Raw genomic sequence first — 23,985 nt, 5'->3', positions numbered from 1 at the left:
TTCATCTTCTGAATCTGTTATTTCAATGTGTTGATCAATCATATCCCAATTCCATTCTTCATTTATACCATCTTCATTTTGGTCCATTGGTACTATTGTATCAGAGTCATCTGATAAATCTTGATTAATGTTAATGGTAGGAAAACTTGAAGATTCTATAAATTCTTGTCCCAGTCCACAGGTTCCCACACTTTTGTTTTGTCTAAAATCTTGGCCTTGGGCCTCGTTATCATCAGAACTCGTTGTGTAATTAGCATTATTTGAAGCTACATGTAAATCTTTATTCACTGAACGTGAAATACTCATCCACCGTCTCCTGTATTTTTTACGCCTCTCTTTTTGAAAATCCATCCTGGAAACAGAAGTTTTGAACAACATGCACTTAATTATGTTAGCTAAAGTTAGTATATCAAAATAAAAATCAAACGAATTAAAAAATTGTCTGTACTCAAACATTAACTTGAGTTTTTTTCCCGTTCATTTTTAAACGTTTTATTTGATTCATGTATCTGTCAATATTTATCATGTCTTTTTATATAAATGAAAAGAATATAAATACTTTAAATATGTTGAAGACTGCAACTACAAAATGAAACCAGAAAATATTAAAATTTAATACATTACATGTATTTCAACAAAATAATATCTTTGTAAATTATCATTATAATGTTCACATTTTAACAAAAAAAGTTATGTCTATCAATTTGTGTTTATAGTGACATTTTGAACTAGAACACCCTTATTTGTCAAATTTAAACCCTTAGCCATTTTATTTCTGTCATCATAAATTAGAGTGAAAATTAACTGAACTCATGTCAAAAGGGAAGTTGCAAATAAATTTATCTGATTTATTACATCCCAATATACACAATCTTGAATACAATGACAGTTTCAAGAAAAGCCTGCCAAAAAAAAATTAATGCCATTTTTTTATTTATTAAAACTGAAATAAGGTTATTTTTAAAGCTGTAAACCAGTCACCAAAGTTTATGAAAACTGGTTAAAGCACTTAAAGATATTGTCTAAAAACACACCCCTTTTTTATGTAAAAAATCCCATAACTCAAAATCTTCAAGCTAAAATTATAATAATTCAAATGGAGCTCATGTCTTCATGACATATATAAACTATTCACCAAAGTTACTCACAAATTGGTGAAACTGTTATTTGGTTATTGTCTGAAAACCGAGAAATTCCCCTTTTTAAGGAGGCTCGTGGATATAAAATTTTCAGAAAAAAATGAAACATTTATTTTTGATTTCAAATTTTATTTATTACCTTTAGTAGTTGTTACTTTATCATATGATACAAAACAAATTCCAAAAAATCAATTTGTGTTGGCCCCAGGTGATTTTAAAAATGTAGATATCATTGAAAAAGCTCCAAATTATCTCCCTTTGGTGTAAAAATGACTCTTTTTGGCATTTAAATTGAAATATCTTTTTTAACTCACAGGTGACCTATATTTTTTATTGTCGTTTTCGAATAAGCTGTACATGAACTAAATAATTGTGAAATTTAAGCGATTTCTGTAATTTGGTTCTTTTTTTATTTCGATATTACCTCTATTTCTTCTACTAGTTCAACAGAAAAAAAGGACATTAACAAAAATGTATGCTTCTTTCAATGGCAGATTGTGAGCGTAAATTAACGGTGACCCCATTTTTTTAATTTCCGTTTTCTATTAAGTATAAGATAAAGTTCATTTATAGAACAAAATAGCGAAATTCTATATTAAATTTTAAAAAAATGATTTAGACCCGCGAGCCCCCTTAAATGAATAAAACCCTTCATGTAGCTATATCTCAGAAATGTAAAATCTTAAAAAAATTAAAAGGGAGTTCAGGTCAATAGACATTAACAAAGTGTCATGCAAATTTGTTAAAGCTTTTTTTAGTTATTGTCCGACATGCTAACAACTGACCGACAGACAACAGTATACAAAAATACACCCTGAAGATGAGCATTTAAAAACCAATGGTTCTTAATATTGAGGCATACTTTTGTCTGTTTACATGCGTAAAAGTCCAACAAATCTTTGGGAAAACTAGGTTATAATGTAAGAGACAAATATACATGCATTCCAAAAGTCATAAGTTTTATGTTTGATTATGTCTTTGTTTTTGATTACACTTTTAGTGTCATTAACAAACAGCTTGATTTGATACCTTACATTGTCATATATAATATCTATCTTCCTGTCAAGGAATGGACTCATTTTTGAGTGTATATATACATGTACTTCAGTGAGAGTGAACACTACAGCTGAGAACTTTCATATATTTACATGTACATGTGTACAGTTAAAATGAGATCTGTATGCATGTACAATTCATGTTTTTAGGGATTTATTTAACACTTGTAAACTGGAATTCAAATAAAAATTGGGTCTGGAAGTGTAGGGAGCGAACAGTCTTCAGGGGCGAACTTGTGAGGTGCGAACAGACCTTATATTGTAAACTGGGGTATATAGTCACCCCCCCCTCCCCCCAACCCCCGACTTGGCCTCATTATAACCTATATAAGCCTAGGTCAACCTACAAGACTTTAATACTTACACCATTAATAAAAGAACATTGAAAGACACTTACAGCCTTACTTACATGTATAATTACTATATATATATTAGAATAACTCCCATCCCCCCTTTTTATTATATTACTCAGTATTATATCTTTAAAAACAACGGAAAATAATCGAGCAAATCTAATATTAGATGAAAATTGCATAAATTTTGGCTCAAATATCTCATATCAGTGCAATATATTGACAATAAAAGAAGAAGTATCATATTTCAACACGCGGTCTCTGATTTGAACTTTGAAGAAAACCCCTATAATAGACGCCCAACACGGCAAGATATGTTTTAATTCTTGTTTTTATCACGAGGTATCTTTTTGGCGTAATATTAAATTATCATATTACCTTTTTCTTTGTTATGCAATCTGTATTGTGCTAAATTTCACTGCAAGATTTATCATTCACTTTTCAAAACAAGCGGCAAGTTAATACTTGTGAATGTGCGCATGCTCAGACTTTTCGTAGTAAGCAGAGGTAAAACCCTGCTGAACGTTCCTCAAAAACCAATCGTAAAAACCCGATATTAAAATTAAAATAATAATAATAGATGATGATCATGATGATAGAACTTCTTTAATGATATAAATGTATAAATATTCATAAATAAAATTAATATAACAACACATTTGAATTGTAATATTTTCTTGGACATTTTGGTGCAAATTATGTCTGTGTGAAAAAAGGGGGATTGGGAATCAAAATAATCGTGACCTGGAAATTTGTTTACTGAACATGTTTTAATTTATTCTAGCGCTGATATTCACAGGGTTGCCAACTACGTTAATATAATGTTGATACGACGTAACAAAATGTTACGTCGGATTATGCTAGTTGTAACAACGTTGTCACAACGTAATAAAATGTTACGTCCTAACAGGGTACTAAATTCACGTGTATACGACGTAATTTTATAACGTTGTCTGTACGTCTGAGTCCAACGTTGGGTTTTTACGTTCCCACAACGTTGGTACGACGTAAACTCAAGACATGACGTTCAGACGACCATCAACCAACGTTGGGAGTACGTCGTGTGTTTGCTGGGTTACACTTGTTATCTTCCTTGTTCTGAAAATAGCTATAAATTGTACTTTCTAAAACCATAAAAAAGCTGGTACATTTATAAAAAAAATCTTCTCCATTGGAATTGTAAGAAGAGACATGCACATGGCGATAAAAACAAATAATTAAATTCAACAAGAATGTATTTCACAAAAGTCTAAATGTCTGAATAATATAAAAATATTTAGTTACAATTACAACATGTCAGCTCTTTAGGGTACTTAAATATTTTAAGAAAATTTTAGAACTTGTTCGGAAATATTTTCATGTTGTAAATGAAAAATTAATAACTTAAAATTAAATCTTTATACATGGTGTGTAGAAATACATCTCATGCAGACATGTATAATATATAAACTATGATTGGTTTTGAATCTTTTTAAGAATAAAAATGTCGGACGAAAATGATGCAAATATTTTGCTTTAATTAAAAATTTGAATTCCGAAATCTGCATTCGAAACTTTAATTGAAATTTTGAATGTGTTTTGTACATATCTTAATCAATCTCCTGGCACTCATAAAGCTAATGTTTTCACAACCATGCAATTTTCCAAAATGTCATTGATATCTACAAAAAATACAAAACGGCAGCTTTATCACGTATTTGAAAATGTTTGCAAGTTGAAAAAGAAAAAGATGATTCAAAACTGTAATCTTTATACAGGATCAAATGAAATGCAGCTCATACAAACAGTTATTTTGCTTTTTTTCAAATACGATAGAGAATAACAATGGGGGATGTGTCAAAGAGACAAAAATCCGACAAAAAAGTAAAAAAACACATCCGTAGGCTACTAATGGGTCTTCAACACAGCGATAAAAATCCTGCAAACAGGAAGAGGTTGTCAGCTTTTTTTTTGTACTAGGATAAAAAACGTAATCGATTCTTACACTATGTTGTCAGAGGTCAAATGCAAAAAACAACTGAAATTTTAAAAGGTTTTTGCAAATGTCAAAATTAATCATTTGTCGAAACTGTAGATTTTAATTCTGATTAGGTTTACTGTTTCCTGTTTACTGAATTAAAAATACATTTTCAAATTGAAACTATAAGTCTGAAGAATATTAGTTAATGAATAAATAAGCAAAACAAATGATAGGTAATGGAGCTCCTTTTCGATATACTTGATTTTTTTTAAATGACGAGAAAAGGCTGACTCAGACGTTTACCTAATATTTGCATTGGTATTATTTGGATCTTATATCGAAAGCTAAAAATCTGTAATCTGCTTAAATTTATAAAATTGACCCGAGCTTTTTTTGTGACCTTTTGAAGTTATATGATAAGAAACATAGTTGTTATTGGGCAAAATATGTATCGTAGGGAAAAAAGAAGGAGTCCGAAAATCTGACACCAAATTCTAAATCTTATCAAAGTACATCCTTTAATAATTTAGAGATAATAGACAATAGACAAAACCAAAAAATAAAACAAACTAAACAAATCGAGAATTAATGCGAACATACCTATAATTAATTTTATATATGTTTATATATTTTGTATTCATGGTTATTGTTACTGTTAGGGTTTTCGTTTACTAATCAGAGTTTTCGAGAAAATAGGTGAAAACTTAAAAAATCAGTATTATCATGATAATCATCTACGATTGTCAATAATACCTATAATTTTCATCCTATCTGTTGTTTATTAGATTATCGGCAAAAACTAAAACTAAACTAATTGCCGATCTGTTTTACTGTCTATAGTTTGTATCTGTCTATCAAAGATTTTGTGATGATATGCAGAACGTTAAAACTGGTCAAAGTGTCCTGTGTACTGTTTTTGGCTTTTTTAACTTTTTTAAATTCGATCTTCACTAATGCGTCTTTTGAAACACGCAGCTAGCGCAAATACAAAATGTTAATCCTTATATCTATGGTGAGTTTTTGTTACAACCACTGGGTCGATGTCACTGCTGGTGGAGTTTTTATTCTCTGAGAGTATCACTAGCCCAGTAGTCAGCACTTCTGTGTTGACATTGATTATCACTGATATGGTCATAATCATAGGAATTTTGTTATCCACAATGCTATTAAAGTAGGTACTTTTTTTGCCCATTTTAACATTTTTTGTATTCGAGCGACACTGATGAGTCTTTTGTAGACGAAACACGCGTCTGGCACCAATACAACATTTTAATCTTTATATCTGTAACATGTGTAAAGAATTTAGTTACAACCACTGAGTCGATGCCTCTGCTGATGGAGTTTTTATTCCCAAGGGTATCACTAGCCTAGTAGTCAAGACTTCTGTGCTGACATGAATTATTATTGATATGGTCATAATCATAAATTAACTGTTTACTAAACTTGGAATTTTTTAAATACTAAGGCTTTTCTACCAATGAATAGCTGTTTTTGACAAACCTTTAAGGACATTTAGGTATTAAATGCTATTCAGAATATCATTTCCACTATATATCTTCTCTCACGAAATGATTCAAATTGTGTTGACTAGATTGAACGTATGTATCCCATCGAACTAGAGATAAATGATACATCAAATACAGTCATGCTTACCAAGTATAAACTAACCATTTCTATTAAGCAACATTCCAGCAGCATCTGCATACGGAGTATATATCTCCCTCTTGGAACGATGTTCGTTTCACAGATGATATCGGATATGTTCCTTGTATCGTAACTACAAACCCGTTCCCTTTTCAGGAATGTGTACTACCGAATTAGACTAGTTATCTGGTTTGTAATACCATGAACAACACAACAGGTGCCAAATGCTTACCCTGCTGCACCTGGGATCACCCGCATGCATTTTTCTATTTATGTTTGTAAAGTAATTTTCAAACTTAAATACCGAATGCTAAAGATGCTGCACTTTTCAGGAAAAAAAACCACACCAGATCACGAATTTAACAAAAATCCATGTTTCAGAAGAGTTAAAACTATGCATTTTCTTGTACATTTTTAAAAACAATCTAAAAAATTTGTTGAACTGCAATTTTAACTGAAGTGAAGTTTAAAACACCTTATATCAATTTTTGAAAAAAATAATTATTCATTTCATAAGCAGGCTCTTAATTGTGGTGATTTAGCTGATTTTTAAAAGATTTTATCACGATGAACAATAAAAAAAATTACCTTGGCAACCACTTATACCTTCCTATTCAAAATTCATTTTTGAGCAGTATGCAATTACTGCTTCTACTAGGCAACTTATAGAAACATCTGAAATTCGCATGTATCGCACTCTGTCTGGTACTTATAAAAAGCTGTACCTTATATATCATATCACATATAATTGATTAATTTTTAACTGTCTATCGATTACTTTCATAATGTTTATCGAAAATATATGTTGCTCAGCAGTTAATCATTCAAAATGAAAATCAACAATGAAACACAACACCTTTCCGTATATTTCTAGCCTAATAATTTAGTCTGCAATACATTCAGCCAAACAGATACTTTGAGTAGCCATATAATTAACTACCCAACGAAAGTATTTCATTTGATAAGTATTCCTATATGTAACATGATTAGTTCCGCAAGGTATGCATATAATGTTTGGTTTATGATTGTAAACCTAGTATACTCGTCTTTTCTCTCTTTTGAATAAGTTAAATAGAAATGTGCCGTCACGAGCAGTGATTGCCAATAATACTTGTTTTTCACTTCATTTTGAAAGAACCTATTTATTATTTACAAAGGAATTAGGATACATTTAAAATTAATCATCCAGTCCCCTTTTTTTCAAAATCAAATTGCCCGATAAAAAGTGATATAGAATAGAATAATCAATTTGCATGTGTAAAAATTCTATTGGTATGGTTTTCTCTTAATTTATTGTTTTTACAATAGCAGAGAAAAATAGGTAAAGACAAAAATGACTATGTTGAACAGAATAATTTATAAACAGTGCAAAACGGTCATATGTTTAAAATGAACATTAAAACATATGGAAATATGTAATGTAAAACTGTGAACAAATCCGTAATCGAACCCGTATTGTAAAATGCATTATAATTCAATTAGTTTTGCAACTTTCTGTTAAGTTCTAATAAGCACTGAAAACTGTTCAAAAATATGTGTAACGTATTATGTAAATTTCTCTGAAATATTACTTAATAAGTAAAAATTCCTTAAACATTTACATAATACCAAAGTCAAAGCCAAAGTCAAGCATGGATACAATCCGTTTATTTAGTTACAAAACTCTGGAATGAAAACTGTAGAATTAGTTGATTGCATACTTTTCCAAGGCTACCCACAAAACCATTTTGCAACCAGTTCGCACTTTGTACTACCAAGAAAATAACAACAGCATAAAGCCCATATGAAGAAATATTTTGGAATTTTAACTCCTATAAACTGGTAAAAAAACTAAAATCATAAAAATACTGAACTCCGAGGAAAATTCAATTGGAAAGTCCCTAATCACATGGCAAAATCAAATGACAAAACACATCAAAAACGAATGGACAACAACTGTCACATTTCCTGACTTGCCACAGGCATTTTCAAATGTAGAAAATGGTGGAATGAGCATGGTTTTATACCTTAAACATCTCACTTGTCTCATCAAATTCAACGATGCTTGAACAAAACAGACATAATAAATAACATATGGGAACAGCAGTTATCACTGTGTTATACTTTCTGTGTAGCAACATCCCAGCGGCACTAGCATATGGAGTATCTGTGTCTAATATGTTCTCCTATTTATTTGTATTGTAGTCCTGTAATATTATGTTGTCATTTTAATGTTAAATTTAACATTGCCATTGAAGTGCAAGGTTTGGCATGCCACAAAACCAGGTTCAACCCACCATTTGTTTCTTTAAAAATGTCCTGTACCAAGTCAGGAATATGGCCATTGTTATATTATAGCTCGTTTCTTTGTGTGTTACATTTTAACGTTGTGTTTCCCTTGTGTCGTTTGTTTTCTCTTATATTTGAGTGTGAATTCACATTACTATAAATTAAGAATGGAAATGGGGAATGTGCCAAAGAGACAACAACCCGACCATTGAAAAAAACAACAGCAGAAGGTCACCAACAGGTCTTCAATGTAGCGAGAAATTCCCGCACCCAGAGGCGTCCTTCAGCTGGCCCCTAAACCAATATATACTAGTTCAGTGATAATGAACGCCATACTAATTTCCAAATTGTACACAAGAAACTAAAATTAAAATAATACAAGACTAACAAAGGCCAGAGGCTCCTGACTTGGGACAGGCGCAAAAATGCGGCGGGGTTAAACATGTTTGTGAGATCTCAACCCTCCCCCTATACCTCTAGCCAATGTAGAAAATTAAACGCATAACAATACGCACATTAAAATTCAGTCCAAGAGAAGTCCGAGTCTGATGTCAGAAGATGTAACCAAAGAAAATAAACAAAATGACAATAATACATAAATAACAACAGATTACTAGCAGTTAACTGACATGCCAGCGTCAGACTTCAATTAAACTGACTGAAAGATTATGATTTCATCATATGAACATCAGTCACAATCCACCATCATAACATATATGAGAAGAACATAACCCGTGTCATGCCAACAACTGGTTTTTGAATAAATGTGTTTAATTCCGATGCAAAGACCCTATAAGTGAATCAATATTAACGCCAAAATATGCAATCTTTAATGACCTGAGAACAGTATCGTAACTATATCCCTTCTTAATAAGTCTATTCAAAGGTTTTGTTAGTTTTTGAGGTGAATACTGACACCTTTGTGCTTTATAAAGAATATTTCCATCAAAAATTGGATGTGAAATACCTGAATGTATAAGAAGTCTGCATGTTGAGCTATATTTACGAATGATGTCCTTATACCGATGATAAAATTTAGTAAATGTTTTGACTAGTTTGTGATATCGAAAACCCTGGTGTAATAATTTTTCAGTGATACATAAATGTCTCTCGTTAAAATCTAAAACATTGTTACATACACGAGCGAATCGTACAAGTTGAGATATATAAACACCGTAAGATGGTGACAAGGGAACGTCACCATCTAAAAATGGATAATTAACGATAGGACATGAAAAATCATCTCTTTTATCATAAATTTTAGTATTCAGCTTTCTGTTAGTGATATAGATATCAAGATCGGGGAAAGGACAGTGGTCATTGTTAGTATTAGCTTTATTTAAAGTAAGTTCAGCAGGATAAATTTCTTTAATATACATACTGAAGTCGTCATTATTGAAAGCCAAAATATCATCCAAATATCTAAAGTATTATTAAATTTGTTTATCAGATGTTGTTTCGATGGGTCTTTGCTTATTTTTGTCATAAATTGTAACTCATAGCAATACAAAAACAGGTCCGCAATAAGTGGTGCACAGTTAGTCCCCATTGGAATTCCGATAATCTGATGATATACGGAATTCGCAAAGCGAACAAAAATGTTATCTAGTAAAAATTCAAGGGCATATATAGTATCAAAGCATGTCCAATTGACATAGTTTTTTTGTTTATTGCTACTAAAAAATGACCTAAAAGAGTTTGAACATATATATTCACATTCTGACTTTTTAAATGCCCATTTAATTAGATGTGTGATTTTTTTCTTAATGAGAATGTGAGGCAATGTGGTATACAAGGTAGAAAAATCAAAACTTTGAACAGATTCAAAATCACCAATATAAGCATGCAATTTATCAAGTACTTCCAACGAGTTCTTGACACTCCAAAAGTAATTAATTCCACGACTTGTCACGGTACTTTTCTATCTCAAATTCATGTATTTGGTTTTGATGTCATATTTGTTATTCTCGTCGAATTTTGTCTAATGCTTAGTCCGTTTCTGTGTGTGTTACATTTTAATGTTGTGTCGTTGTTCTCCTCTTATATTTAATGCGTTTCCCTCAGTTTTAGTTTGTTACCCCGATTCTGTTTTTTCCCCATAGATTTACGAGTTTTGAACAGCGGTATACTACTGTTGCCTTTATTTGATACGATTCTCTAGAGCTAGCTCAAAGTACGCTGATTTTGTTGAACGAGGAATTATGCTTTCTCAAAAGTTGCTAAGACAGGGCTATGAATCAATCAAATTAAGGTCATCACTCAAGACATTTTACGGTCGCCATCATGAGCTGATTGGCCATTATGACAAAAGTGTGTCAGGAATCATATCTGATATTCTTCCTCAGTCATTATAATAACCTTCCATCATTACCGGACTGAACAAAGAAATAACACGACGGGTGCAGTATACGGCGCAGGAAATGCTAACCCTTCCAGAGCACCTGATTTCACTTCCGGTTTTTGGTGGAGTTCGTATTGTTTCTTAATTAGGTCTTTCCACTTTTCTGTGAAAAGACCTATTGTTTTTCTTCTGTTTATTTTTTTTTCTTCCGCCTAATTTTGTTCTTGTGATAAATATTTGTTTGGCAATATGTCGCTTAGATATTTGGTATATGATATCAAACAGTTTATGCACTTTTGAAATTTACCCTGCGTAACCGAATACTTTTCTTTGTATGAGTTATCTCCCCAAATACTGTTTTCCTTGTGTCCACTACTCCTTTCGCAACCGTAAAAGAATACGACAAATTTATTTAATAAAATTGCTCGTTATATCCTTCGCATGATTTGTCCAATGTTGACCGAAGCAATATGAACGCTCCATATGAGAGTTATTTTCCCTAATGCATTTGATATAAGTGATATGCATTTCTATCTTGTAAACCATAAGTGATAGAGATCTAGGATCTTTTTATTTGAGTTCCTTGGTCCAAAAAAATGAAAATGAGGTCAAGGTCAAAGGTCAAAGTCATATTCTAATTTTAGAATTTGGCTTATTTTCACTTATTTTCAAAAACTGTATAAGATATCAACAAACTATTTTTACTAAATTGTTAGTTGTGACATGTTGTAACACGTAAATTTTGATTGCAAGGGTACGTTGAACGTAAAAGGGAGTTTTCTCCCCTTTTGTATTTAAAAATATGCGTATGGTGATATAACTCATTAACCAAATATAATTAAGACCTTTGGTCTTTTGATTTGAGGTCCTTGGTTGATGACCTTGCTATTGATTTCAAGGTCATAGCTTAATTTGGCGTTCTAGATTTTGATCTTTGCTTTTACCTCATATGTATACATGATAAAGCCATGAGACTTTTGGCAAAAGGTTTTAAACTATTTAACCTTGAAAAAAAATGGAAGTGACCTTGTGTAAACCGGAAGTAGCTATTTTTTGTACTTAATTTATATAAAAGTATATAGAACCAGATATTTTTGGAATCAGTGTCAAGAAAATATTCAAATATTATCGGAAATAACATTTTTCAAACCAGAAGTAACAAATTATCTCCCTTATTTAAAAATATTGTATAGAAACCATATATTTTTGGAATCAGCGTGCCATTAGCTATCATTTGACGATTGAAATGACATTCTAAGCTTAATTATACAATTTTCATATTAAAATACATTGTTTTGGTGAAAGACCTTCAATTGTTCTCTGAACAATTGGTTCTTAATTTTTATTTATAACTGTTTTTGTAAATGTCCTTTTGTTTTTGTGAGTCTTTGTTTACTACTTGGTTTCGATTGTTATTGTCTTAAGAGAAACAATTTTACAAAAGAAGCAATCTATCAGATTAAAAACACATTCATTGCTTCGCGTGTCTGACGTCAGAAAATGTGTACGTCACATACATTGTAGGGAAAAATTTTGTCGTTCAATGTTTATACAAAACAATTTTATGATTTCACAAGGAGAATGGTGGTATACAGGGTTAAAAAATCAAAAGGTATATTAGAATTAATTTCTGAAATAGACCAAAATTTAAAATTGTCCAGAAGTTCTTTAGAATTTGTAAGAATCAACAAATGGTTAAATGACTGATGCTGTCAGATTAATGTGAATTATTTTGTTTATCCTTAACACTTTAGGTTTCCGCTTTCCAAAAGATGTGTGAAGTGTTCAACAAAAGAAACAAATCTTAGGAAAACAAATCAAATAAGGCGTTTTGATAAATTTTTCACATCGTGTATGCATGGTTAGCCATTTTTTTTAATATAGAATGCATTGAAAGTAAAGAAAAAAAGGGAAGGGAAAATTAAATGAAAACACTATTGCAATGATAATCAAAGACGAACAACAGACCAAACTTATGCATTTATTGGAGTAGTACATGTTATATATAGTTTGACATCAACATTCTTCTTTCAACATTTTGATTTACATTAAAAAAAAAATTTCTTTCTAGATGTGGATTCTACTATTCCCATCTGACATTTTCCCGATTTTCGGTCATATTTAGAATTTTCAGCTAACTCTCTTCTTACATATCGCAGTATATCCTCTACATCAAAATCTTCGTATTTTTTCCCAGCAACATCCAAGAATGCTCTTATGAAATGTGACCCCAATCTTAGATGGCGAATTGCTTTATAGCCTACAATGAAAAGTGTCAAGATTCATCTAATGTAAGATAGTAAAATTCTGTACCAATATTTCGAAACCATATTATTATGCAATTTTTATTTCTAAGAAACGAAATTAACCATTATTAATCGAAACGTATTGTCAGAGAAAAAAACACTGTTGCCTATGTATGTTTTATGTCCTGTACCAAGTCAGAAATATGATAATTGTTATCAAATAGTTCGTTTCTATGTATGTTGGCGTTTCAGTTTGTTCCACTTCAGTTTTCTTATTATAATTGATGTGTTTCCCTTGGTTTTAGTTTGTAATCTGGTTTTCTTTCTCTCAATCGATTTATGACTTTTGACTGTATACTACTGTTGCCTTAATTTATTGAAATTTTTAATATTCCTTAAATTATCCCATTCAACAAATTTCTTTCATATATATTTCCTATTTGAGGATGTCCGTGTACTGAAGATATCAAATTACATCTAATTGATTGATTCCTAACTGTCTATCGAATATTCTTATAATTCAAATCGAAAATCTATGTTGATCAGATAAAACTATTCGAAAATTGAATTCAGCAAAAAAAATATAGTTCCTTTTCGTATATTTCAAGCTTAACATTGAGTATGCAATGAGTTTGGCCAAACAGAGACAACTATGAGTAGCCATAATTGTTTACCAAACAAAAGTATGCGAGTTTGATAAAAGAGGGACAAAAGATACCAGAGGGACAGTCAAATTCACAAATCGAAAATAAACTGACAACGCCATGACTGAAATTGAAACACAAACAGACACACAATAGTAAATACGACACAACATAGAAAACTATAGGATAAGCAACACGAACCCCACCAAAAACTAGGGTATATCTCAGGTCCTCCGGAATAATAAGCAGATCCTGCTCCACATGTGGCACGCGTCGTGTTGCTTATGTAATAACAAATCCGGTAAATAGTCTAATTCGGTAGGTCATATTAATGAAAGGAAAGGGGATTGTAGTTACGACGTAAGGAACATATTCGATATCATTTGTGAAACGGTTATTCCATAACGGTCAACCAACTCGTGATGGCGTCCGTAAAATTTACGAAGGGATATTTCTAACTTCACCATTTGGAACTCTTGGTTTAATAGCTTCATTGAGAGCAGCAACCCTCTTTCATTAAAATCATGATAGGAAATACAATCACTGGAATATCGTATCAATTGGGAGATATATAACCCGTATGCAGGTGCTGCTGGAATGTTGCTACTTAGAAATGGAAAGTTCACAATTGGAAAGCTGACATCATCTCTTTTGTGTTAAAGTTTTGTTTTCAACCAACCCTCATTGTCAATTTCTAGATGTAAGTCAAGATATGAGGCCGACTTAACTGTATCTGTAGTATCCTTTATCTCATGTTCGATGGGATAGATGCGTTCCACATAGTCATCAAATTTTTAATTATTTAGTGAAAGAACATCGTCTATTTAGAGTCAAAGGATAAAGCTTACTTCTTATCTTTCTTCCTAAGAAGTTCCTGTATGAAGTCAGCCTCATAATAATAAAGAAAAAAGTCGGCAAAAAAGGGGCGAAATTTGTTCCCATTGGAATGCCGACAGTCTGTTGAAAACACGTCCTCAGAACGTAACAAATATGTTGTCAATCAAGAAATCAATCATCTTGATAAAGTCAGTTTTAGAGAATTTTGTGTTTGAATCAGAGTGACCCTTTAAAAAGTAGGATTCATGATAAGTATTTCTATATGTAACACGATTGGTTCCGTGAGTTATGCAGAATCAACTGCACTGCACTGAGATCACCATCCGATGTTGGTGGGATACGCATAAACCAATCTTCATTGTGAGACACATTGTCAACTGCTATGCATATGTTCATCGTTTTTTTCTTTAGGCATATTGTGTTATCTGTTATTTTTCTATTACGTTTGATTTATGATTGTATATATATAAACCTAGTATACTCAATTTTACTCTCTTTTGAATAAGTTGAAAAAGGGCCGTCAAGAGCAGTGGTTGCCAATAATACTTGTTTCTTACTTCATTTTGAAAGATCACATTTTTATTTACACAGGAATTAGTATATATTCAAAAATTTAATTCAATTATTTTCCGTGATCGTACAAACTTTGAGTGATATGCCTCAGGCTGCTTATATTGCTGATCATATTACAGTGTTCATAAACATTTAATAGCAAAACTATGGAAAATAGTAAAAATATTTGTTCCAAGACAAAAACTTAATCTGTTTATAGGATCCCAGAGTTTGCTAAAAAACAAAAGTATGAATATCTTCCAATTATGTGCATCACTTAATTAAGCATCCTTATTACATGAATTATATTGCATTCGCTGCAGATGACACCGAAAGTCAACGCATTTGACCATGAGTTCAAGAAGACAGAAAATGTTATGGTTGGTTTGTATACTGGTGGTCAATTAAAAAAGTTTGATACCATTGAAATTAGATGCTATTAGCTTTTCCTGGCTGGTCAAAATTGCAAAGTAATTTCATATCTAAAATGAAACCAAAACTTTAATAACCTGGTGTTGTTGCAAATGCTACTATAATATCTGCATCTATTGGCACTTTAGGAATATCTGTTGATCCATCAGTATAATAATCATCGTCTGATGAGCTGGATGTTCCACTTCTACTTTGACTGTATCCAGGACATTCATCATGCTCGCTGGTTTGATCAAGTGTATTTGATACATCCACTTTCTTTTGTTTTTGTTGCCCACGACATGCTTGAATAAGAAACAACCTTGGTTTACCTGAAACAAAATTGTTAGCCTATAGATGACATGCAAAAGATATTAAGTGACAAAAAAGGATAAAAGAAAAATAGAACAAATTTACAACACTGAGACGAGACAACGAAAACTTTAAAGTAAAACAAATATAACCACATGTTCATTACACTTTTTTTTCCATTAAATTGCCTAACTTCAGATTTTCTCGTAGATATTTTATACGTCTTGGCAAAATATGACTAAAGTTTGTAATACACACACGCTCTGTTACCTGTTACCTAGTCTTTATCTTCCTCCTCTAGCAGGAGCTTTGCTTCTATAGCGTACTTCTTATTTGCACCTTATTTGCACCCTAACCCTTACACACGGGGCACTCATAAAATCAGTATACGTAATTATTATATATTAATAAAAGTAACATATATACAGCATGCGGACTAATCCATCACCATGTAAACAAGCTTATTCAGGTTTGACTTATCTAAATGTTTATATAAATATATATACATATGTTTACACATGTTATTTACTCACTTAATTTTTACCCTTTGTCTTTGAAAAAAATAAAATTATCTAGATAAAGAACATCACCTCTTGGTTAATGAGAAAATTTGACCGAATATTTTTTTTCTGAAAACTACTGTACTACTTGTATTTGCCAATCTTAGCTTTAACAATAAAAGTTTTCTCGAATGTCATCATCCCATTTAAAGTTTTCTTTTTTTTCAAGCTCTTACAAACGTAAAATACATCAGTGGTCCACGTTTATCATGTTTATACACGTAAACATTTCATTATAAACATTAAGAAATCAATAAAAGCGGCTGACATATAAACATACAACAACACATATTTGGTACAGTGACAATGAGTGACTCAATGCAATGTACATTTGTTCTTCTGGTACTTGATTGGTTGAGACAGATACTGGACATAGCATATATTCCCATCTTGCCAAATTTCTCTCGGTTTCTTTGTTTTACATATCATGTCATGACTTATTTCAGACATCAATTCAAACAGGAGAAAAAACGTGTTACGAAATACATAATTAAAATAAATATTTAATTCCCAGGTTGAAACAAAAAGGTATAAGCAGTTCAATGATATATTCATTTCACATGACTTTGAGATATGAAGATTTGTTCTTTCTCAAAAAGACATATTTTTCTCAGGTGATTCTCGAGGAAAATACACATTTTATTGGATGTACAAATCGTCATTACTCCGCACGGCAAGGCAAAAACATGTATAATGTCTCATGTTTACTTCCATACATATTATCGAAACTTACCATTAAATTTTCCTCCAGGTTTGTTTTTAAAAGGTTTCGTTATTTCCATTACAGATATATGTTCATCTTCTGTTTTTATTCCTTTCTGAAATAATAAAATCAATGAAATACATATACATTTATACATATACTGTACAAACTTCAAGAATATTCGGCAAAAGCAGTTATTATCTTCTGCTAGCACCAAATTTGTTTCCAAAAATGCAGGCAATGTTTAAAACCGAATTCATATAGACAAATAAACTAGAATTGAACAAAACTAATAGTGAATGGAGTCATGGTGAGTCGAGTATTGTCAATTACGACAAACAAAATAGCTGATCTGGAAGTTATACCATCTAATTCCAAAATTCATCATGTACTGTGGTTTAACAACAGACAAGCGGCAAAGGCAGGGGTATACTCGACTAACAAAATGTCTATATAATATTGCCATGTTGATTGAATTGTCTTGAGTGCTTGACATAGTACATGCGGTGTTAAAATCCCTCAGAGGGGGACAACACAAATTCGCAGATTTAACCTTGTTGGGCAAAATAAAGAAATGCAGTGTCGATAAATTACGGTGTTAACCCTGTATAACCATAGGTTAACTTTTTTGGATTCGAGCGTCACTGATGAGTCTTTTGTAGACGAAACGCGCATCTGGTCTATACGTAAAAACAAAATGTTATCCTGGAATCTATGAGGAGTTTATTTATCTGGAAGTGGTACAACTGTCTCTTCTAATGACTATTGTTAAAAACAGCTGGAACGATTGCATTTCATAGTTAAGATATTCCGAGAAGTTTTGTAGAAAATTTCGACGCCAGACGCAAATGCCAGTACATGGATGCAGGTGAGCTACATTATGTAATTAAACCACATCCTTCAAACTAAAATACAATGAGCATTTAAACCTTTATGCTTTAGCTTAGAGTCATTGAGAGATAATCACCAGTTAATCTATCAATGCATATGTTAGTTTGCGTTCTTGTGAGTTTTTGTTTTGGATGACTATTATAAACATCATACAGTAACAGATATATCTCTCTCCTGTATGCAGAAAATTGGAAAAAAGACAATCTGATGGACCCCAATATTGCAACAATTCAAGGTCGCTGAACCATACCTCAGAGAACAGGCATTTAGATACTCATCAAAATGAACTGTACTGATAGTCATGTAACTTTATAGTAAATATCATAAATCTATCATTATTAAATAAACCGACCGTGCAAGGACTGTATAGCCAATCAAGGTCGTTAACAACTTCCATATATATTGTTCAAAAACTCACTTAGGCAGAAAAATTAACATTTAAAAATGCTTAAAGTATAATTTTATGCCTGCAGATGTAAGATAACCTACATAAGTACAAACTGTAAGATAGTACTTCGATAGTGACATACTGTCAAAAAACTCAATTTAGTGTCTGCTTTTCCGTTGACAGGGGTATTTTGTAGTATATGGTTGGGAAACCAATATTACATAGTTTATTGTGGATATATTTTATAAAAAATGAATTGTTTTAATTTCTTAGTAAACTAAAAACGGTCAAGTTCAATAAAAAGTTTGTTACTTTCAAGGTTAATAAACTTTGATTGTGTAAGCAGGTTTTTTTTTGCAGGAATTCAACGTTATTTTTTGTTTTTGGCAATGTTTGAAAAATAAGTTTGTTTTCTGAACTGGTCAGAATTTTCGAATTATTCAATAGTTTAAGGTTGCACTTTGTAAATACAGCTGTTTCTCAAAACACGCCTCTTTTGGGGAGATCTTGAATATTCATAGAAAATCAATTTTGTTTATATACTGGTTCCCAGTTATGATATCTGTGTTCCATCTCACAGATACATAACTTGGGAATGTTACCATTAAATATACTAGTGCATATTGTTTACAATGAAATCTGTGGTAACCTTTCATTCGAGGTAGAGGTAGTTAAGAAAATTAGTGGCATTTTAGATTACAATATGTTTTGCTACACATTTTAACAGTCATGTATATTTCTAATGAAAACATGTTCAGAACACATAATAATATATGCCCACTAGTGATTTCGACCGTTTTTTAAGGTACCCAAATTTTTGTCATATTCAACATGAATATGAAATACAACAGTGAATTCCAAGAAGACATTAGATGCATGTATCCCTATCCTTTTATTGGTGAAAATGTAAGCCAATAATAAGAGAGGAAAATTATGGGTTTACTGAGGAAGCGCCTCATGATGTTGATGTTCATATTCCTTTATATTTTCTTTATAAGCTTTAACTAAATTGTTATACTTTTACAAGAGTTGAACTGTGAAAAGTAACGGTGATATATAATTTGTTTGGTCTACACAATTTATGAAGTCAATATACCAATGTTTACTGCTATTTGCAATAGTGAATAATTATGAACTAAACTTCTTGAATTTGTTCATAAAAAGCTCTCTATCTCTCTCTCTGAATTAACTATGCTCTCTAGAAAAAACAACATAAGTACATACGCTGACATACCTGTTATACGTATCATCAAATTCATCATGAAAGTTTGTAAAGGTTTTACTCAAAGTATCAAATTAACTCAACAGTATGAATGTCCAACGGAAATGAGGTCACAGTCAGATGACCCATGGCAGACAGGCACTTACACCTCACAATCGTGCCATATACCAAATACTGTGGTCCTCTTGCTTAAAATACATGATAAACAGATCACACAACAAATATCTGAACATTAACCGATAAGCCATGAAAATGAGGTCAAGGTCAGATGAAACTTACCGGACAAATATATGCATCTTTCACTTATTCCATATCTACATAAAATATAGATGACCTTTTGCTTATGGTAATTGAAGACAATCAAACCACAAAAAAAAACATAACATAGCACACTGATCCATGAAATTGATGTCAAGGTTAGATGAACTTTCAGATGGACATGTACAATCATTCAATACACCAAATAAAGTAGACATATTGCCTATAATATCTGAAATATGGACCTGACCATGAAAACTTTACCTTGTTCACAGATCCTTGAAATGAGGTCAAAGTCAAGTAAAAACTGTCTGACAGGCATGAGGACCTTCCAAGGTACGCACATATTAGATATAGTTAATCCTATTACTCATAATAAGAGAGAAATTAAAATGATCACTTCAAATAATATAAACTTTTTTTACCAATAAGTCTCTGACTATGACAATCAGGTAAAGACAATTGACATATGACAGACAGAAACATCATTACATAAGGCATCTATATTATGTCATGTATATACACATAATGAAGCATCCAGGTCTTCTTCCTTTTGAAATGATAGGCTGTTGTGTACTTGGTTAACGCCGGAGGGTCTACAAAAATGAACATTGATACGTAAGGATATAAATATTTGAATAATAATAAATGTGATACCTTATTTCCATGACTCATAACTATGCAGACAAAGGAATGATAATCCGTTGACTTCTCTGTTAGGTATTGACTTTCAATGTCATTGAAACAATCCTGTAATTCACTCTTTGTCATATCTGATCGATATTCTACCTGATAATCTAGTTCCTTTCTGAAGAAATCTGTGAGCTCATTAACATCTTTTTCAGAACCTGATTCAAATAAAAATAATAAAAAAAAAGAATCTAAGTGATTGAAATCACTCATGGACAGATTGGAAAAGTTTTTTGAGTAATTTCAAATCATATCAAGATATGGTGTTGACCAAAAAGAACATCAATAAAGCACTTTTACTGACAATTGCAATTACCGCAGGTCTTTAGAGGGATACGCACTTTTTCAGTACATAAAATAACCTAAATGTAAGTCAAATTTAAAGAAAGGGGTTCCATTAAATTACTCAACAGTTTCATTTTAATTACAATCGATTATTGATTTGGAAAGCAATTTTCTCGATTATATATGACAGTGAAGAATAAAAGTTGTAAAGTGCATTTAAATCAATTTTTTATTTTAATAAAAAAAAAATTAAAAAAATCAGAAAACGGCATTGAAAATGTACTTTTGCAACATAAACAAATTCAATAACCTTTTTCATTGGAATTGGGATTCTTTCTTGATTTCAAATATACATGTATCTATATATATATAACATTTCTCAAAAGTTCAAAAAATTGAAAAAGTATATTTTAACAAAACGCATTTGACTAGCAGGTTGAACAACTGATGTTCTTAAACACTGCTGACTGTCATTGACGATGGCCAAATAAATTGATAACAAGATGTAACAAAATGAATCTTAATATTAATCTAATACCAAACAGAAAACAATACTCTTGCGACAAAAAAAGGTATACATGAGGTGTAACAATTTGTACACCACATCTTGATTTCGACAATGAATATCTCTTCATGCAGTGATGTTAGGGATTGAAACAGTATTTGAAAGACCACCATTTCCATGTGAATTTGTTAATTTGTCTAAAAGAAATAATCCACAATGCATAAAAGCTGTAGCATACGCTATACATTGATTACTTTGGGTTACCAATTACGGCATCTTTTTAATTATTGAACAAAAAGGTAAAAAATGCTACACAGAGAAACGAGTGATCAGTATGCTGATGTTTCTTATAGACTTTTTAGACAAATTATCGACATTCCTATGGGAGCGAACAGTGCGTCTCTCCTAGCCGACCTCTTCTTATTTTCATATGAATGGGAATTCCTTTAGATACTTGTAAAAAAACAAGAAGATCAAAGAAGCCAGGTCATTTAATTTCACTTTCAGATATATTGATGATGTTCTTTCCAATAACAATTAATTCAACATCTATCTCATTGTAAGACCTATACCTTAAATTTTACATACATGGTCATCTCAGTACCAGAATCTATGACAAAAGGGACAATTTTGTTTTTGAAATTATCAATTTCCCCCCCACCTTAATAGAAATATACCAACTTCACCTGCATATGCCAGATATATTTCCCCGTTTTTTTGGTATTCAAGTGCTTGCAGCTCCTACTCAGACTTTGTAAAACGTCAACAGAGTTGAGTAGAAAGTTGATGAATCAGGGGTATGCCAAAAAACGTCTCGTCATTTTTCTAAAAAAGTTCATCGGATGGTATCAAGACCTTGTTGACAAATATTCCGTATCAAAATAACAAATGACACATGGTGGTCTTGAAGTAGATTCTGGATAATGACGCTGATTATCATTTTAATAACGTGTTATTGTCTTTATGAATATTACTTTTACTGTTTATTCTTGTATTTTTATATCCATTTGACGTGGCTATATACTTATACATCCGGTCATTGTGTTATTGTTCAATGATAATTGTATTTTTGTCTTTCATTTTTGCTAATATACTTCGTCTATGTGTCTAGAATCCTTCAAATGGTTTTGCATATTCTATTGCCCCTAAATCGAGAAATTTTTCACCCACAAAAACAAACCGCTCTGCGGTATGTGTCAGTTACCATATTTTATAATCATGATAATGATATATTCTTCTTTAAAATCTGAAAGTTAACTTTAGACATTACCTCTTCTCTCATTATCTCTCCCACTAAACATGAAGTTAACAATCAAGACTAGTCCCCTCTGTTTTGGTTTCTTCTCATAAATACCCGTATTCTGAAAATGTCATTATTGTTATCATTGATATATTTCATGAAAGCACAACACATTTCAATGAAGTATATTCATTTCTACAAAAATCATTGACTATTAATTAAACAAAACGGTTTTCATATCTCACAAGGACCTTTACCAAGTGTCAGCATTTATAATCTCCAATATCTTGTATCCTATTCAATGCCACGAACAATTTAATCTGATTCAAAACTTTTTAGTTTGGAGTCGATTTGTCGATTTGATGAAATTCATCTTTGAATACTTTTAAAAGAAAATCATAATTACTTATAATTACAAGTATTTTTGAGGGCAATACATATGCAATATGATATCAGACATGAGTAAACACTTACATTACACTAATAAGGCAAATATTTGATGAGCGAGTGCTGATGATTTTCAATTTGAGCTGGAGATAGTTGTTGCTTATGAAGTTTGTAATTTGCATTATACCAGTTATGTAGTTTAATATCTATTTGAGTAAATCAAGATGCTATTTTGTCTAAATGCTGTCGTACTCCATATTTCCTAGAATAATTTGAAGATTTTATTCTAGTAAACTGATTTATGAAGCAATTTCCTGTGTCCTTAGGAAACAAGTTTCACAATAATTATAATTCACAATCATCATTGTTAATCTAATACTTCTAATGATATTTCCAAAATCCATCGATTCAAGATGAGATTAATCAGTATTGGAAATTGATATGTCTATCTATAATAATATGTTTAAGTGTCCCTATATCTGTTCCTCTCTTTTTGAAATATAATCAACATTGTGTTTTACCCATTTAACACAGTTATTCCTGATGCTCAATTATAATGTCACCTGCGTTTTTTGATTTATAGAAATCATTGATATAATATAGTATTACCAAACATGTTCTTCGAAGAAAACCACAATGGTCATCTTTAATAAACAGCTTAGACAAGAAAAAAACAAAATATTCTAATTCATATTATTGTTTAAACTGAAATTGTTTCAAGAATAAAATGGGTCCATTATAAGTCGTTTAATCAGAGGCAAATGCAATCAGTTAGGAATAATATTAGTATATATTTATTGACCTGATCTGTGAGACTTTTATTTCATTTGGTTTCAATAACATAAACTCCCCTAATGCTTTTCAAAGACATTACTTATACATTTTACATGCATTTGTTTCAGCTTTTTAAAATTCCATGGTTTTCTAATTATTTTTTAAATGAGAGTGTAACCTTTTCTCTCAAAATCTAAACAAAGAAATATATTGCCCATATATTTTAAGTAACTGTGCAAGGCCTTCAAAAATTGCACACTGTAGGCTTGTAAATGAGCCGCATTTTAAAGATAACAGGCACAAGAAATATTCATTATCCT

The 23,985-nt window shown here is 31.4% G+C and overlaps 1 protein-coding gene and 1 long non-coding RNA gene across 2 annotated transcripts in view; both read right to left on the bottom strand.

Annotated features, from left to right (window-relative positions):
- Positions 1–23,985, bottom strand: part of LOC143054958 (uncharacterized) — a 181,794-nt gene that overhangs the window by 54,792 nt on the left and 103,017 nt on the right. The window lies entirely within an intron of this gene.
- The window catches only part of LOC143054951 (uncharacterized), a 290,618-nt gene continuing 279,361 nt past the window's right edge, over positions 12,729–23,985 (bottom strand). Inside the window, exons 15-19 of the mRNA XM_076228046.1 lie at positions 22,535–22,625; positions 20,442–20,632; positions 17,056–17,140; positions 15,549–15,782; positions 12,729–13,020 (exon numbers count right to left, since the gene is read on the bottom strand). Of these exons, the coding sequence (XP_076084161.1) occupies positions 12,809–13,020; positions 15,549–15,782; positions 17,056–17,140; positions 20,442–20,632; positions 22,535–22,625 (813 nt within the window). The 3' untranslated portion in view covers positions 12,729–12,808. The remainder of the gene's footprint in view (positions 13,021–15,548; positions 15,783–17,055; positions 17,141–20,441; positions 20,633–22,534; positions 22,626–23,985) is intronic.

Source organism: Mytilus galloprovincialis, chromosome 12 (assembly GCF_965363235.1).
Source record: "Mytilus galloprovincialis chromosome 12, xbMytGall1.hap1.1, whole genome shotgun sequence".
Lineage (NCBI taxonomy): Eukaryota > Metazoa > Mollusca > Bivalvia > Mytilida > Mytilidae > Mytilus > Mytilus galloprovincialis.
Note: the sequence above shows the minus strand (reverse complement) of the source record. Positions and strands in the feature narration are given on the sequence as shown.